Raw genomic sequence first — 15,988 nt, forward strand, 5'->3', positions numbered from 1 at the left:
CTGAACAATACTAGCAGTCCTAGTAATGTACAGTTGTAGTTATAAACATTTAAAGTTATATTTGTTTTATATATTGTCATAATAAAGAAATGCTCTGCAAAAAGATTAAGTAACTAATAGCGAAATCTCATTTTTTCTTTAACCTTTTCTATGAACTTCTGGCCATTATGGGTTTTATTCTTTCCTCACAATTTTACTCTTTATAGGAATTCAATAAATATATGTAAACAATAATTTTTAAATAAGAATTTATTAATTTGATCCATTCATTTAAAGGTGATGTCGATGCCTCCAAGTTCACACCCAAGAATGCTGTTGATAGGGCTGGGAAAGTTCTGGAGAACGTTCTTCCGGACCCTCCAGACATCATGTCACAAGGTGTCCTGAGCAGAGCAGCAAGAGTGACTCTGAGCGCATGTGTGAGGGGTGGCCAGGGAGACCTCTGGAGCTGACTGGGCACTGCCTACGGAAGGAGAGACAGAGCTGCAATGACATCAGGAAGGGCTCAGGGAACTCTCTACACTGACTGCTCCAAACAGAAACTGACATCCCTTTCCTTCCTTATTCACACTCAGCTGGAGTGGAAAGGGAGGGAGGGAGACACCAAGCTGGTATCCAGTTCGCAGCCAGTGACTCCCTGGTTATTGCACAGAGCAAGGGACAAATACATGAAATGTGAATTTCCCAGAGCTAGTGACTCCTAGAGTTTAGAGTCCAGGAATGTGTAGACAGGCCCTTATAAGAAGCAGCCTTATCCAAATTGAAAATAACTTACAATTTTGGCCCGTGTGGGGCTGGGCAATTTTTTTACTCTCCAGCCTCTTCTGCTTGCTTCTGCAACTGGGTACTGCTGTGGAAAGGTGGAACATGAAAGTGACCAAGTTTGGGGTTTGCCCTCTGTCAGCCTGAAGGCTCCAGTTTGCTTTCCCAAAGGCCCTTTTCTAGTTGCAGAGCTGAGGCACAGACTCTGGGTTCTACCCATGGAAGCCAGAGGTGGATACTGTCACAGGGAGTAAAAAAACAAAAAACAACAAAAAAGTCATACATCTGGGAAACAGATGCTCTCAAAGATGTACTTTCCTGTATACACCAAAGTTTCAGGCTCAGCCATGCAGAAAACCTGGGGGCTGCCTGAACTGGGAAACGGTTGTGATGTGGCTGAGTCTCACCACGCTGGACCAAACACTCATGCACAGTGGCTGCAGTTGCGGGACGGACTTGCCCACCACTCAGCTGCCGCTGTGAGGTTGTAGGGGCCCTGGTCGCCATTCTTCTGAGCTTGGCAAGGGAGAAGGGATGTGGAAGTACCAGTCTCCAAGTGAGAGCATCATGTGGAAAGCACAGGAACATGGGCCATTTGCATATGGGAAGTGGCAGGTGGTACCCAGAGCCTGTGGTGGTGGCGTGAAGGTGGGATGTGGTCCACCCTCGGCTGACGTGGGCATCATGGCAAGTCTTGGTTCCACCACTTGCCAGTCAGGCCAGAAGCCAGGTGTGGCACCAGGATGTACAGGGAGTCACAAGAATGGGCATCATGTCAGACAGTGCTGGGTGTGAGACACAGCCCTGCCTCGGGCAAGACAGTGTCTTCATTTATAGAGTAGGGACAATGGCGCCTGCCCTGCTTCCCTCTCTGGTGGACTGTGAGGAAGACTAGGGTACAGCACACTGATGTGCTTTTTAACTGCAAACCTAAATGCCCTTGTGAGACTCTAGATGTGGACGGAACCAGTTTTGGCCTTTCCTACTTTTTCCTCGGTCGGCACTGCTGAGCACGTGTCCCAGCCTCTCCTGCAGGCGGTCGTTGATGTAGACGGACTCCTCCAGGCGCTGGCGCAGGTTCTGGATCTCAACAAGGTTCTTTTCCAGTAGGTCAGTCCCTGTTGCATCCCACCAAGACATGGGAGAGGTAGGAGGTGAGGAAGGCCACTTGCTCACAGGCAGCTATGGAGCCTGCCCAGGACTTCTCTGCAAGATCCCTGCCCATCCCTGTACTCCTGTCAACTTCCTTCTCTCACCTGGGCACCAGGAAGCACCAGGCAGCTTTGTTTAAAGAGCTCCTGGGCTTTCAAACACAAGATGCCCTCTGGAAGGAAACTCCACAGGGCCTCCTCCCAGATGAAGGCTGAGTACATCTGAGGGAGATGGATCCTGGGCTGGAAAACAAGGGTGGAAACTGCTACAGGTCTCCAGGCAGGACTGGCCAGTTGGTCTACCTCCTTTGGTCACAGTCCAGAGGCCTCCTCTCTACCTCATACCTATCCTACCTGATGATCCCTGACTGAAAACCTTTACCACCCATCCACTAATAGAAAGGCTAGAGTAAATGCATATGAAATTAAATCAGGCAGTGAATAATAAGGGATGCTGAGTATTTTCCTTTAACCACTTTTGGTGAAGAGTGACAAGGAAGGGCCTGGGGAGGTATCAGGACCTGAAGGAGGAATAGGAGAGAAAGGAGCACCTCTGAAGAAGTCAGAGGATGCACAAAGGGAAGGGGAAAGAGGCCAAGAATAGGCTTCATCCACTAGGACATCTTGCTTAGGGTCAGGTTTTTCTGAGAATTTCAAATGTCTTATTGTTACACTGTCTCAGTCCCAGAAACTGAGCTCCTTCAAGCCATTCTTCTCCATGGGTGCACCCTGGGTCACTGGTGCCAGGATGCCTGGCTCTAAACTACTAGCAAAATTTGAGAGGCAAGACTGACTCAGTAATTGCATACAAAGGGCATGTGTGTATAACTGTAGAAATAGTCTCCCATCCTACAATAAATAGCTCTTGACCGAAGGAAGATCTTCCCCAGGGTAGCTTGAGCTGGGAACTCCAAGAACAGTCTACATGTAGGCCGCAGAAGATTGTAGCACAGGGCAAAGGGAGCATATGAATACGAGGCAACTGATCCTGTCTGTAGAGCACCTCAGAATGCCCCTGACTTCCTGGATTCTCCTGCTCAGCGTGAATCTCTGGGTAAGGGGAATGGGAGATGCACTTAGAAAGGACCAGCACTGGGCTGGAATCTTGTTCTCTGGCTGAGCCACAGGATACTGTCCCTTCATCTCACCCACTTCTGTGAGCCAGGATCTAACAGGGGAATAAGAATCCTTGGGCCCAGGAAGAATGTGTTCGCCCCCATCCATAGGCTCCATTGTCACCATCTACTCTTTTGTGTTTACCAGAAGGCTTGGAGTTGGGCCGGTACAATGAGGAGAAGGAAGAGAGGCACCCAGATGCGTTCATTTTCTGAGGCCTCGTCTCATCCCATGGGCCACTGCTGCCATGGTACCCAGGTTCTGGTGTCCCACTCAGTTGTGTGGTGCCACTCAGAGGATAGGAGGGCTGGGTGGATCTGGCATCTGAATGGTCGCTGAGCAATGATGCTGAATCAGCAGGAGTGGCTGCGCTGACATCTGTCCAGAAAGGAATGTGAGGAAGAAATGGATGGGAAGTCAGAAATACAGCGTTTTAAAAATAATTATACTGGGTTGAATAGTGTCCTCCAAAGTCATGTCCATACCTGGAACCACAGAATGTGACTGTATCTGAAAATGGGGTTGCTGCAGATGAAATGATTTAGGACAAGATGATATTGGATTAGCGTGGACCTACATTCAATATGACTGATGTCCTTACAAGGACAGGAGAGGAGACATGGATAGAGTCACACGGGGGGAGAAAACCACATGACAAGGGAGTCAGGAGGCAGACACCAGAGAGATGTTTCTACAAGCCAAGGGAAGCTCCCAGCAACCACCAGCAACTAGGAAGAAGTAAGGAAAATGGAGCATAGCCCTGCTGACACCTTGATTTCAGACTTCTAGCCTTTAGAACGTGGGCAAAACAAATGTCTGTTGTTTTAAAACATGCAGTTTGTGATACTTTGTTATAGCAGCCTTAGAAAACTAATACAGTAATCCATGGAATTCAGACCAGAGCAGATGTGAGAGACACCCCAAGCACAGGCAGTCATTTCTCTAACATCAGCCATAGCAACATTTTTCATGATAAGGAAGGGAAACAAAAGCAAGATTAAACTATTGGGACTACCCCAAAATTTAAAGCTTTTGTGTAGTGAAGGAAACCATCAACAAAACAAAAAGACAACATACTGAATGAGAATGTTTTGCAAGTGATGTATCCAATAAGAGGTTAATATCCAAAATATATAAAAAACTTATATAACTCAACCCTCAAACCCCCCAAGCAATCCAATAAAAAATGGACAGACAACATGAATAGACATTTTCCCAAAGACATACAGATGGCCAATAGACCCATGAAAAGATGCTCAACATCATTCATTATTAGGGAAATGCAAATCAAAACCACAATGAGGTACCACCTCACACTCATCAGAATGGTTAAAACAAAAAACATAAGAAATAAGTGTTGGCGAGTGAGGATGTGGAGAAAAAGGAACTCTTGTGCACTGTTCATGGGAATGCAAACTGGTGTAACCACTGTGGAAAACAGTATGGAGGTTCCTCAAAAAATTAAAAGTAGAACTACCAATATGATCCCATAATTTCACTACCTGGTATTTACACTAAGAAAACAAAAACACTAACTTGAAAAGATACATGCACCCCTATGTTTACTGCTGCATTATTTACAACAGCCAAATTATGGAAGCAGCCCAAGTGTCCACCCATGAGCGGGGGAAGGGGTAGAGAGAGAAAGAGAGACACAGAATCTGAAGCAGGCTCCAGGCTCTGAGCTGTTAGCACAGAGCCTGATGCAGGGCTCAAACCCACGAACCCTGAGATCTTGACCTGAGCTGAAGTCAGACAGTTAACCAACTGAGCTACCCAGGTGCCTTGAAGATGTGGTATTTATATATAATGGGATATTACTCAGCCTTTTGTTGCAAAGTCTTGCCATTTGCAACAACATGGATGGAGTTACAGGATATAATGCTAAGTGAAAGAAGTCAGTCAGAGCAGACAAATATCATATAATTTCACTCATATGTGAAATTTAAGAAACAAAACAAATGAACAAAAAAAGAGAAATAAACAAAAAGCAGACTCTTAAATATAGAGAGGAGGTGGGTGAAGGATGGTGGCATAGATGAGATTAAGAGTACATTACCATGATTGGCACTGAGAAATGTATTGAATTCTTGAATCACTATATTGTACACCTGAAACTCATATAACGCTGTATGCTAACTATACTTGAATTTAAAAAAAGGAAAAACAAAGAAGCGGTGGTTAGATGTACTATCTGAGGGTCACAATATATGCACAGGAAAAGTACAGGGGCCACTCTCCTGCCTCTCTCTATGGAGGCACTTCAGAAATGTCTCCTTCTGTAGCAGAAATCACTGCAGATCTTACAAATCACAAGGTTAAGGAGATGAGCATTTTGCTAGTCTGTGAACAGGTAATATATTCACTGGACAGTCTATGCCCTTGCCAGTGACACAGTGGCTAATCCTTCCTGAGACTGTTCTCGATTGGGGGTTGTTGGAGGAGGAAGAGAAAAGGAAAATGGCCTCCGGTTATGGCCGTTGTGCAGAGAACTGAGACAGGGTGACGCTCCTGGTGGCTCCCACTCCTCCTGCCTCCTACTCTGGATGCCTACTGAGGCTGAGGGGGTCTCTGAGGAAGGCAAGTGGTGATTTGGATCTCACCCAGAATGGCTCACAAGACTGTAAAAATAATTCTTAAATATAGCTTAAATTGTCTGGCAAGTTTCTCCTCTAAGCAGATAGGAGTGAAGTCCTTGTTTTCCAACCAAGTCAAGTTCCTCTAAGGAACTATGCACTTGAATCAATATCCAGTAGGTCTTCTCCTTCCATTATGTATGGTCTTACATAAAACCAGTTATAATTAGCATCACTGTGAAAAAAAAGCGTAAGGTAGCCTACCATTAAGTCTTTAACACAATGCCCAACAATGTAGGAACTCAATCAAAAGGTGATTCCCAACCTCTTTCTTCTGTTTAATGTAAACTAAATTTATTTTTTCTTTTTTCTTTTTCTTTTCCCACCCCCTTTCAAACCTCCTTTGTCCCCTCCCTAGAAAACCAGCTGACACTCAACCAGGGCCACAGGAGTCCCAGGTCCATCGGTGACAGTGATCAGTATTTCACGTCCCAGTCTCCCCTCGCCACATGCACAGAAAACATGCCCTATGCTGTACGCAGAAAGCAACAGGGAGCAGCCTCTAGTGAGAAGGGTTTCACCTCACCGGGAAGCTGCCCCACCAGTCACACTGCTTGTTAACTGTTCTACAAAGTTTGGTCCAAAAAACAGAGGAGGAGCAGTGATAAGCCAATGCCCCTCTGAGAGGATAATGACTTCAGATGGAACAAAGAAGGGTTTCAATCTCCCTCAGAGAAGAAGGTGGCAGAAAATAGGGGTGATGCAATGCGATGAGGCCACTTGAGATGTGGCCTTCCCTACCAGTTGTGGCGGGAATTGTCGGTGAGGGGGAAGGTGTGTTTGCCCTTCTGCTGTCTCCCAGGGTGGCCCTGAGTTCGGGTCAAGTGACTCTGGGCAACTGAATTCAAGGATGTAGGTAAAACTCCCCTGGGCCCCTTGGAAGATGTCACATACACATCAAGGACAGCTCATTCATTCATAAATCCGTGGACGAAAGTGCAATGTCCATAGGGACTTGTCTCATCTGCAGAGGCTACACCATTGTCAGAAAGAGTGGAGTGGGGAAAACACCGGCTCCAGAAACCCAGCAAAAGATATGTGCGAAGAGGTGACGCCCTCCCTGCTTGGTCCCTGACTGCTCAGGCTGCGGTGCGGTGGACGGTCTGAGCTGTTGAGTCAGGCTCACAGTGAATGCCATCCCAAGCTGGCCACTCTTCAGTAAGTGTCCTGACTTCACTGAGCCTCAGTGTCCTCAGCCTTGTAAAACTGGGACACCACCAACTACTTGAGGGGATGGTTATGCTGATTAAATTAAAGGCAAGATGCGTAGTTAGTTATGTGAGCATACCAGATGTTCAATAAATGTGAATTTCCTTTCTTTCCTTGGTTGCTATAATCCCGGGGGAAACATTATGCTGCTCTGATCCTCAGGGCAAAATGAGAAACAGGAATAGTATCAGGTCAAATCCCAATATGGCTCATTCATTGCTTAAAACAGTCAATTCAGGAAAAAAAAATCAGACTAAGGTTGGTTTCTCAGTATTATTTACACCAGAATTTGATTGATACAGTTCCCTAAAAACAGAAATGCTTTTCTCAGGAGGAAAATTAAAGAGAAAGCTGAGCAGGAGAAAATGAAGGTTGGATTTTAAATGTATGCTGCTCCTCCTCCGCACCGAGGCTACCCAAGTGCCCTCCTTGGGGAATTCTGGGGAGAGGCAAGTTGGCGATGGGTTCAGCCTGAACCTGAGACACGTCCCAGATACTGAGGGTTCAGAGGACATTACAGCTGAATTATTAGAATGATGGATGGGATCTATAAATCCACAAATGATAAAGAATGTTTAGTAATAAACAGAAAATAAGAACTGTGACTGTTTACCCCAGAGATTCCAAGATCAGAGACCCAATGTTAGTGATGTTCATGCCCATGGCCTGAAACATGATATGATGGGATTGCAGTGATAAGGGAGCATTTGCCCCTTTCCCTTCCCAACTCATGACCCCTCCCCTCAAGTCCAAGACCGTGTATGTGTCAGAGGAGGTCTAGTGGCTGATGATGTGTGGGGTTAGGAATGGAGAAGAGCTGCCTGACACCCTTGGGGCCTGTGCTTGGCACCGAGTCCCAGACCTGTGCCCCACCAGGTACATCACAGGGGATCTGTAGGGCCTGGCTGCAAAGATACCTACTCTTGGTGTAGACAAAGGAGCAAGCACCTAGCAACAGGATGCTGTCTGGGTACTCACTGGCCACAGCCACTGCAGGGTGTACTTCTTGCTCTTCATGAAGCAGGGAGGTGCTGCTGGAGGAGTGATGGGCAGCAGACTGGGCATGGCTGCTGGACTGGATCTGGGGCAGAGTCTGGGGCTGGGCCTGCTGTTTGGTCTTTAGAGCTTCTGGCACTTTACCCTTTGTATGCATCTCCCTTAAGATACTGGCGGGGTAAGAAAGACAGAGGGAAAATAAAGGTCACCTGAATGACATAGCTATAGCAATCTGGCAGCCCATGGGAGAAACCCCAGAAGTCAAGGAGACTGTTCCTTCAGAGGAGAAGGCAAACCATTTGTTTGGGGGTGGAGAGTGGGGGACAGGGGAGGACAACAGTTGCCCAGTGCCTTGGCCACAAACATCCTGAGGAAGAGAGAAGACCCATTAGGCCCCTTAAATAATACTCATGGTTCCTTCATAAGACAACCAGAGGTTCGCACTCTGTGAACACGATGTGCTCAGTAGTATTTGCAGTGGCCTGTTTAAAACTGCTTCCCAAGGCAATGCGGCTTCCTAGGTGTCTTGTACTTTCTAGACTTCCTTCCCTAAGTATGGTCATGGAGTATAAATCTCTTTTTTTGCAAGAAAAATTTGTAGTTATTTATCATGTGCCAGTACCTCTTGGGTCACCCTTAAAGAAACCAGATATAATCTCACTCTGGTCTTTACTTTTTTTTTTTTTTTAATATCTTTTTTTAAAAATTAATTAATTATTTTTTTTTCTCTTAACGTTTATTTTTGAGACAGAGAGAGACAGAGCATGAACGGGGGCGGGTCAGAGAGAGAGGGAGACACAGAATCTGAAACAGGCTCCAGGCTCTGAGCTGTCAGCACAGAGCCCGACGTGGGGCTTGAACTCACAGACCGCGAGATCATGACCTGAGCCGAAGTCGGATGCTCAACCGACTGAGCCACCCAGGCGCCCCTCAGTCTGGTCTTTAAAGATCTAAGAGAAATCAGAGCTGATCCCCGGGGGTACAGGAGACTCTTAAGGTTAGAGCAGCTCTGTATTGCTAAATTGGTGATTGAATATGAGAATGGGACCAAAATAACAATAAATTAAAAAAAAAAAAGAAACGAGACCACTTCATCACCAAGGAGACATGATAATCAGCCATCTGTTTTTTTATGGGATGTGAGAGCTCCTGCTTATAAATCCTTCACCAGATTATGTTTCACAGCCCCTGAGAATCTAGAGTTACCTGAGGGTCCGCAGCATGTGTCCTGTTTGATTCTTCTCACTTATGCAGTCATCTGAAAACCAGATTCAAAAAGGACCAGTCATAATTTAAGCAGGTCTTATTTCCCAGATTACAGACAAACTCTGAATTTTCTCTGGGATGAGATGTGGCTATTTGATGTTCCAGTCCAAGATACTCTGAATCTTCTCAGGAGACATTGGCTCGAGACTTTGGAGAACTTGTCTGGTGGGCTTTCCTGAGCCCACCACAAAGGCCATTATCTTTACTTGCTCTGCCCTGGATCAGAGTCAAAAGCTAAATGTCTCTTTTCCTACAGGTCTTGAGCTACTTGTCTGGTGGCTCTGGACCACTCCAACCAGAGTCTCCCAGTTCTGCCACAGAGCTGGTTCCCAGTCCTGCCTCTGTGTGCTCGGCCACAGTTTTCACGCAGAACCTACTCCTATCTCTGTAGAGGTGACAGACATCCCTGTCCTACCTCTGCATCTGCCACCAGGAGCCCACACAGTGGCCTCAAGCCTATGCGTCCTTGGTGCTCCAGGGACCATTCTATGAAAAAGGCACCTGAACTAACGTTCCCACAACCAGGTACCAGTCTATACAGTGTCTAAACTATGCCCAAATCAGCATGGTTGTTTGATCATGTTTTTGAAGTGCACTGATTAATATTGCTGATCTGATCCCTGGGACAATCACGCTGGTATTATTTGACCTAACTTTTTTTGTGAGGAAACAGAAATCAAGAGAAATATGAACGTGTCCGGAGCTGGCAATGAACACATACAGGCTAGAGCCAGGGTCTTCAGATCCTGGTTTGGGGCTCTGTTCACAGCACCCAGCTGCCCCTGTTCTACCTCCCTTTCTGCCAGTTAGTTTCAGATAAATGCTATCACCTGCCAGAGATGCCTTTTGCCCGAGTGGCCATATCCCATGAGAGATGGCAGGGCTGTGGCCCTCATCTGGGCATCCTCAATCCGGTGTGCTTCTCCTCAGTGCTCCTCACCAGCCAGTCCTGACTCCACCATGCTTCCAAAGTGGTGACTACAGAGCGGGACATCAGATTGAAAAGTCACTTGTCGATGGATATGGGCTGGTCTGAGCCTTGGTCCTTGGGAGGGACTGAAAGTCTTCCTGAGCCCTGGGGCCGGCTTACCTGTGCTGAATTTGCTGGCAAGGCTCTCTGCCAGCTGGCTCCCCTTGGCCAGCTGCTCACGGAAGCGCTGCTCCATGCAGTGGTCAATTTTATTGCTGCTGAGGAGCTCCTCAAAGGTTTTCACTGTGTTCCTGACATGCTGAATGAGAAGGGAAGAGAAAGTTCTCCCCACTCTCATCTTCTGCCGCAGGTGGGTCAACTCTCGAGCCTGATCCTGGATCAAGGAATGGCATTTCCTAAGGAGGGGAAGAAACAGTAAGTGAGGAAAGAGGTGACTGACAGGTTGTGGTACTTCAGCAGAAGACACTTAGAGAATTTCACCCCCAAAACCCCTACACTGAATTAGCACGTGTTTAGGGACCTGAATGTGGCAAAGGGAATGAAGAAAGGAAAACAAAGCCTTCTTCTGTTTGAAAGCCTCCTTCTAAAAGTGTCTTTCCCCAGGCCTGTACTTCTGAAAATGGAATCAGCTTTTCTTCCCTAGTTCTGCTTTAAAATCTGTTCCCAATCCATCTCTTCAGTTTAATAAACCATTTCAGTACAGTAAAAAAAAGTCAGGCTTTAATTGGAAAGTCGAAAGGAAAACCATCATGTGAGAAGAGACCACTTGTTCTCTCACCAGGATGGACTTATCTAAGTTTTTCCTATAAATAGCTAAGCTCCATTGCTAGGACATCTTCAAGCTCCTTTAGTCTACCCACTGTATTCTACCATGTCTGTATGCTCTGGTGTAACTAATTAGTGCAGTGTTTTGCTTGTAGGGTTCAAAAGAGTGATCTGAAAGATGATCTCCAAGAAATGATCTGAACCAATTTAGTATCCCATAATATCCTGCCCAACACGACTACTATTTGTCATAGAGGAGAGTAGAAGAGGAGGTTTTAGTTCATCTTGTTCCTGAGGGAGGCAACACAGCTGGACGGATGAAGCAGGAAGCAGCAGGCCTAGACTGTAGCCCCAGTATGCTCTATGCTCCCACTGCAAACTTGGGAAGTCACTTTACTACTTTGTGCCTCAGTTTCATCATCTGCAAATGAGGGCAAAAGGACTATTTCGCCTTTTTAGAAATATGGTCAGGATTGACTTTAAGTTAATTTTTATTTATTTTGAGAGAGATAGCAAGCAGGGAAGGACAGAGAGAAAGGGAGACAGAATCCCAAGCAGGCTCCACACCATCAGCGCAGAGCCCACTGTGAGGCTCAAACTAACAGTGAGATCATGATCCGAGCTGAAATCAAGAGTCGGATGTTTAACTGACTGAGTCACCAAGGCGCGCCAAACTTTATTTTAAATGTTGGGATGAGGACAGCAATCCCAGTAAAGCATTTAACTTATCAAAGACATATTATCATTACTTTGGTAATGGTGAGTTTATCAGACCAACCTGACGTCCCCTCGGTTTCCGCAGGTGTGCCAGAGCAGAATCAATGGCTTCTGATTTCACCAGTTTCTCTTGGAGACCTTGGCAGTGTAATCTGTATTGTGCTAACAGGGAGCATGGGTGCTAGTTATTTCCCGAGGAGGTGAAATTTTCCTGAAGCCCAGAGTCACTGGTTTAGTACATTAATCCAGGCATTGGAAAGAGCCAGGATGGCGATCAGGACAGGTCACCCCCAGGAAGCATCAAACTCTATTTGAACCTTCTAAATGATGCTATACTTTATTCACATTTCTGACCAACATTTCTCACATCATTAGGCAGATGTTGGTTCCTAGACTAAGAGCTCTTTCAGAGCCTGGAGTATTTTGGTCATCTTATGGACACAGCCGAACACAAAGGAGGCTCTCAGTAAATATTTTTCCAATTCTGGAAAAGAGAAGTTCTTACAAACTTCCACTCATCTCTCACTGTGTTCCTGTCCTAAATGTCCTCTCAGGGATCGTATGCATTTTCCACTGATGCAAAAAACCCTTGCCCCTAAGAAAGATCCTGTCCTCACTTGGGGAGCTCTGTGAAATATAAATGCCCTCAGACTTGCAGAATATTGTCAGTCCTGGGTCCCTAGCCTTTCCTAGTTAGCTTCTCTACTCTATGAACTAAGATTAATGCCCAAGGACCTCTTCCTTGGAAAACAAACGTGAGGAAGCCTTTACTGAAATTAAATGGGCATTACCGAATCTTCCTTCATTGGGACTTCCTCACTATACTAAACCTTTTACGTTGTTTGTTCAAGAATGTAACAATCAGTTTTGGGAGCCCTTACTCAAGAAATGAAGGAAAAAATAGACCTGTAGCCTATTATAGCTTATAATTGCATCCAAAGGCCAGGGCATACCCAAATTGTTTAAAGGGTGTAGCTGCATCTGCTAAAATTATGGAATTCTCCTTGAAACTTGTTCAGGAAATGAAATAAATCTATAGGTTCCTCATGCTGTAGAAAGTTTGCCAAACACTGAGCATACATACCATTTCTCAGCTAGTAGACAACATCTTGTGAGATCCTCCTCCTGTCTCCTGAGTGTTCTTTCCTGCGTCTCCTCAAATCTTGCTACCTTCCTACCCTTATCAAACAAAGGAGAGACTCATAACTGTTGAATTGGTCTCCTCAAATCAAACTCCTAGATTAGATTTACAAGAAACCCTATTGGCCTGTCTGGATTTAGTACTCTATGCCAAAAACTCTGAAGGAAAATATCAAGACAAATATGCTGTTACTACGCAACATGAATTACTAGAAAGAGGAGCCCTTCCTTTATTTAATTCAGCCCTACCTGCAGAGTTGTTTGGCTCTCACTGGAGCCTGTGAATTGACAAAAGAAAAAACTGCAAATATTTACACGAATAGCAGGTATATCTTCAGAGTAGTTCATCACTGTGGTATGCTCTGGAAACAAAAACTTTTTTTTTTCCTCCCAAGTAGTCTCTACACCCAGTGTGGGGCTCACACTCACAACCCTGAGATCAAGAGTCACGTGTTCCACCGACTGAGCCAGACAGGTGTCCCCCAAAACAAATGGCTGACTTTCATGCTAAGGTTCCTACTCAAGAGATTCCTAAGGTACCAGAACTTTAAATAAACGCCATAAAATGGCCAAGGGACAGATACTAAACCTTTTGGTAAAGCCATTCTCCTGAATTTCCATAACCTATACTCCACTGTAGATCCACATCAGATTACTTAAGACAACTGTGTAATAGACAAAAAATGGTATCTGATGCTGAAAACCAAAAGTGGCACCAAGAAGGATACAGATTTATCATAAAAAGAGGATTTGGGGAGGGTACACATGACTGGCTGGTGCCTCCTGAATCCCTCCATCACTACTCTTGCAAGTGCTTCATGTGACTACCCACCATGGAATTGACCAAATGTCTTGAATTCTGAAAAAATATTAGTGGGGTGATTGTTCTAAATTCACACGATGGGTTTATATTCAATGATTAACCTGTCAATCATATAACCTGGGAGAAACCATTTAACCTAATTCCAGGGGCTGCTCCCCCACTGTCTGGACCATTTGAACATTTTCATTTGATACTTTTTCAAAATTCTCCTTCTGTGGGGTATCACTATGTACTTGTAATGGTATATCTATTTTCTAGATGGGTAGAAGGATTCCCATGTTGGCAAGCTGATGATCACCACAGTCGCAAGGAAATTATTAGAAAATCCTTTTCCACTGTGGGGAATCTCAGATGAAATTTCAAGTGATAAAGGACTCAGTTTACCTGGATAGGTTATAAAACAACTAAACAAGGTTATTCAAACGTTATGACACTATCATTGTCTCTATCACCCTCAGTCTTTAGGGAAGGTTCAATGTACCAATGATATCCTAAGAGTAAAACTGGCAAAATTGACTGAAACCATAGGAACACTTAGCCTAAAGTGTTACCCTTAGGCCTTATGACAGTGAGATCAACACCTTTTGGGAAACATAAATTAACACCTTATGAATCCATGCCTTTAATGATAAAGCCCCATGCACATCCTGCCCTTGTAAATTCTAATATGACTTTAAAGTACTGATACAATATTCAAAAACTTATATTCAACAGGTCAAGGAGGTTTTTAGAGACCTTCTGTGCCTGGTGAAAACTTTATACTTCATACACTGGAACCTGGAGACTGGGTATTCTGAAACAGATATAAATGAAAAACAACACTTGAACCTCTATGAAAAGGGCTCTACCAGGTTCTGTTTTTTCATACACTAGTTAAATTACTGGGTATTAAACCTTGGGTCCATGTCTCTCAATCCAAGAGAAACCCCCCCCCCCAACTCTTGGACTTGTCAACCTATGGCTAACTTAACATTAAGGATTTCCAGGAAAAAAAAATTTCCCTTGAAGCAGACAAGGCAAAGAACACAGAACAAGATTCTGTTAGATCCCCTATCTTTTTCCAGGACTCATTTTTATAACAATTACTGTGATATTACTGCTTTACAAATTAATACAGAACATTCACACACATGTTCCTTTTTCTGTTAGGGATTTTCTCTACCCACTAAGGCCTACCATTCAATGCATACCTTCCTTTACTAATCAAAATGATTGTTGGTTATGTAGACACTTAAATGCTCAGGAAGACTCTCTGTGTTAGAACCAGCTCCTATACATGCTTGGATGACCGGAAAATGGCTTTACAAAAAGGTTTGGTATCCATGCCTTGGCCATTCAATTAATACTTACAGCCAGTTAATCTGGTACTGGGAGGAACTTTGGAAGCCAAAGGATGGCCCATAATCATTGCAAACTTCATTGTTGGCAATCTGTCTATGCACAGCAAGCTTTCATGGTACTGGACGTAATTTAGGGCATGTTCTAGACTCACTCTATAATCACACACTTTGGTTTGACTCAGACAATGGAGATTAGACTTCCATATACAACAGTACAGATTTTAAAATAGATAATGACCGTGATATTTTTGTCATGCTATTAGGAAAATTACTGAATCCAAACCTAGCTTATTCTGCAAAACAAGCGAAAATTACCTTGGACCACTTCTTGCACATGCCTCTGAAAATCACAGATGAAATTCAAGCTGTTCCCCCAAATTGGCATGAGGTGGTCACTTTTAACCAATCCTCAATCATTAGGAAAACTCTAATGATGTAACCAATCATTGGAAATAATAAATAGCCTATGCATTCTCACTATATAAGGTGTCTTATAACAATATACCTTTGAGCCTCATTCCACTGTTGGTTTGAGAGCTCCCAGTGGCAAACTACTTTTACGTGCACAATAAACTCTAACTAATATTTTAGTGATCTAGTGGTTTCAATCTTGCTATTTCTAGATTTTTGACATTCAACTCCCTCTAACTTTCTCATTTATACCAACTTTAGCTACCCAGGTCCCCTCATCACCTCTCATTACTCTCTTTTTCTAACCAAGAAGATGCTCCTCCCATCTGTTCTTTCAACTCTGAGACCTCAGGATATAATATTGACATAGTGTTCTCTTGCAAAAAACACACACGTGGGGAGGCCTGGGTGGCTCAGTTGGTTAAGCATCTGACTCTTGGTTTTGGCTCAGGTCATGATCTCACAGTTCATGAATTCAAGCCCGCATCAGGCTCTGCGCTGACAGCATGGAGCTTGCTTGGGATTCTCTCTCTCCCTCCCTTTATGCCCCTCCTCTCTCTCTCTTTCTCAAAATAACTAAATAAGCTTAAAAAAAAACCACACACACACATGTGCACACACACATACACAGATACATACGTGCACAAGGGGCTAAGACTTGGTCCTGATTGCAATTACTAAGTTAATAAACCCTTTAACATCCCAGTTCAAGATGTGGGCAATAC

At 44.5% G+C, this 15,988-nt stretch overlaps 1 protein-coding gene across 9 annotated transcripts in view; it reads right to left on the reverse strand.

Moving 5' to 3' along the window:
- Positions 1 to 231: 231 nt before the first annotated feature.
- LOC101100497 (myomegalin) overlaps positions 232 to 15,988 on the reverse strand; it is a 47,125-nt gene continuing 31,368 nt past the window's right edge. For 2 of the 9 annotated variants that reach the window (XM_023259095.2, XM_023259094.2), the window contains exons 3-10: positions 12,634 to 12,723; positions 10,227 to 10,462; positions 9,077 to 9,128; positions 7,853 to 8,040; positions 3,174 to 3,407; positions 1,749 to 1,880; positions 776 to 850; positions 232 to 463 (exon numbers count right to left, since the gene is read on the reverse strand). In XM_023259095.2, the coding sequence (XP_023114863.2) occupies positions 372 to 463; positions 776 to 850; positions 1,749 to 1,880; positions 3,174 to 3,407; positions 7,853 to 8,040; positions 9,077 to 9,128; positions 10,227 to 10,462; positions 12,634 to 12,723 (1,099 nt within the window). In that variant the 3' untranslated portion in view covers positions 232 to 371. The other 7 variants (XM_045033432.1, XM_045033437.1, XM_045033433.1 and 4 more) reach the window with 7 other exon arrangements.

The sequence above is a fragment of the Felis catus genome, chromosome C1 (genome assembly GCF_018350175.1).
Source record: "Felis catus isolate Fca126 chromosome C1, F.catus_Fca126_mat1.0, whole genome shotgun sequence".
In the NCBI taxonomy this organism is placed as follows: Eukaryota; Metazoa; Chordata; class Mammalia; order Carnivora; family Felidae; genus Felis; species Felis catus.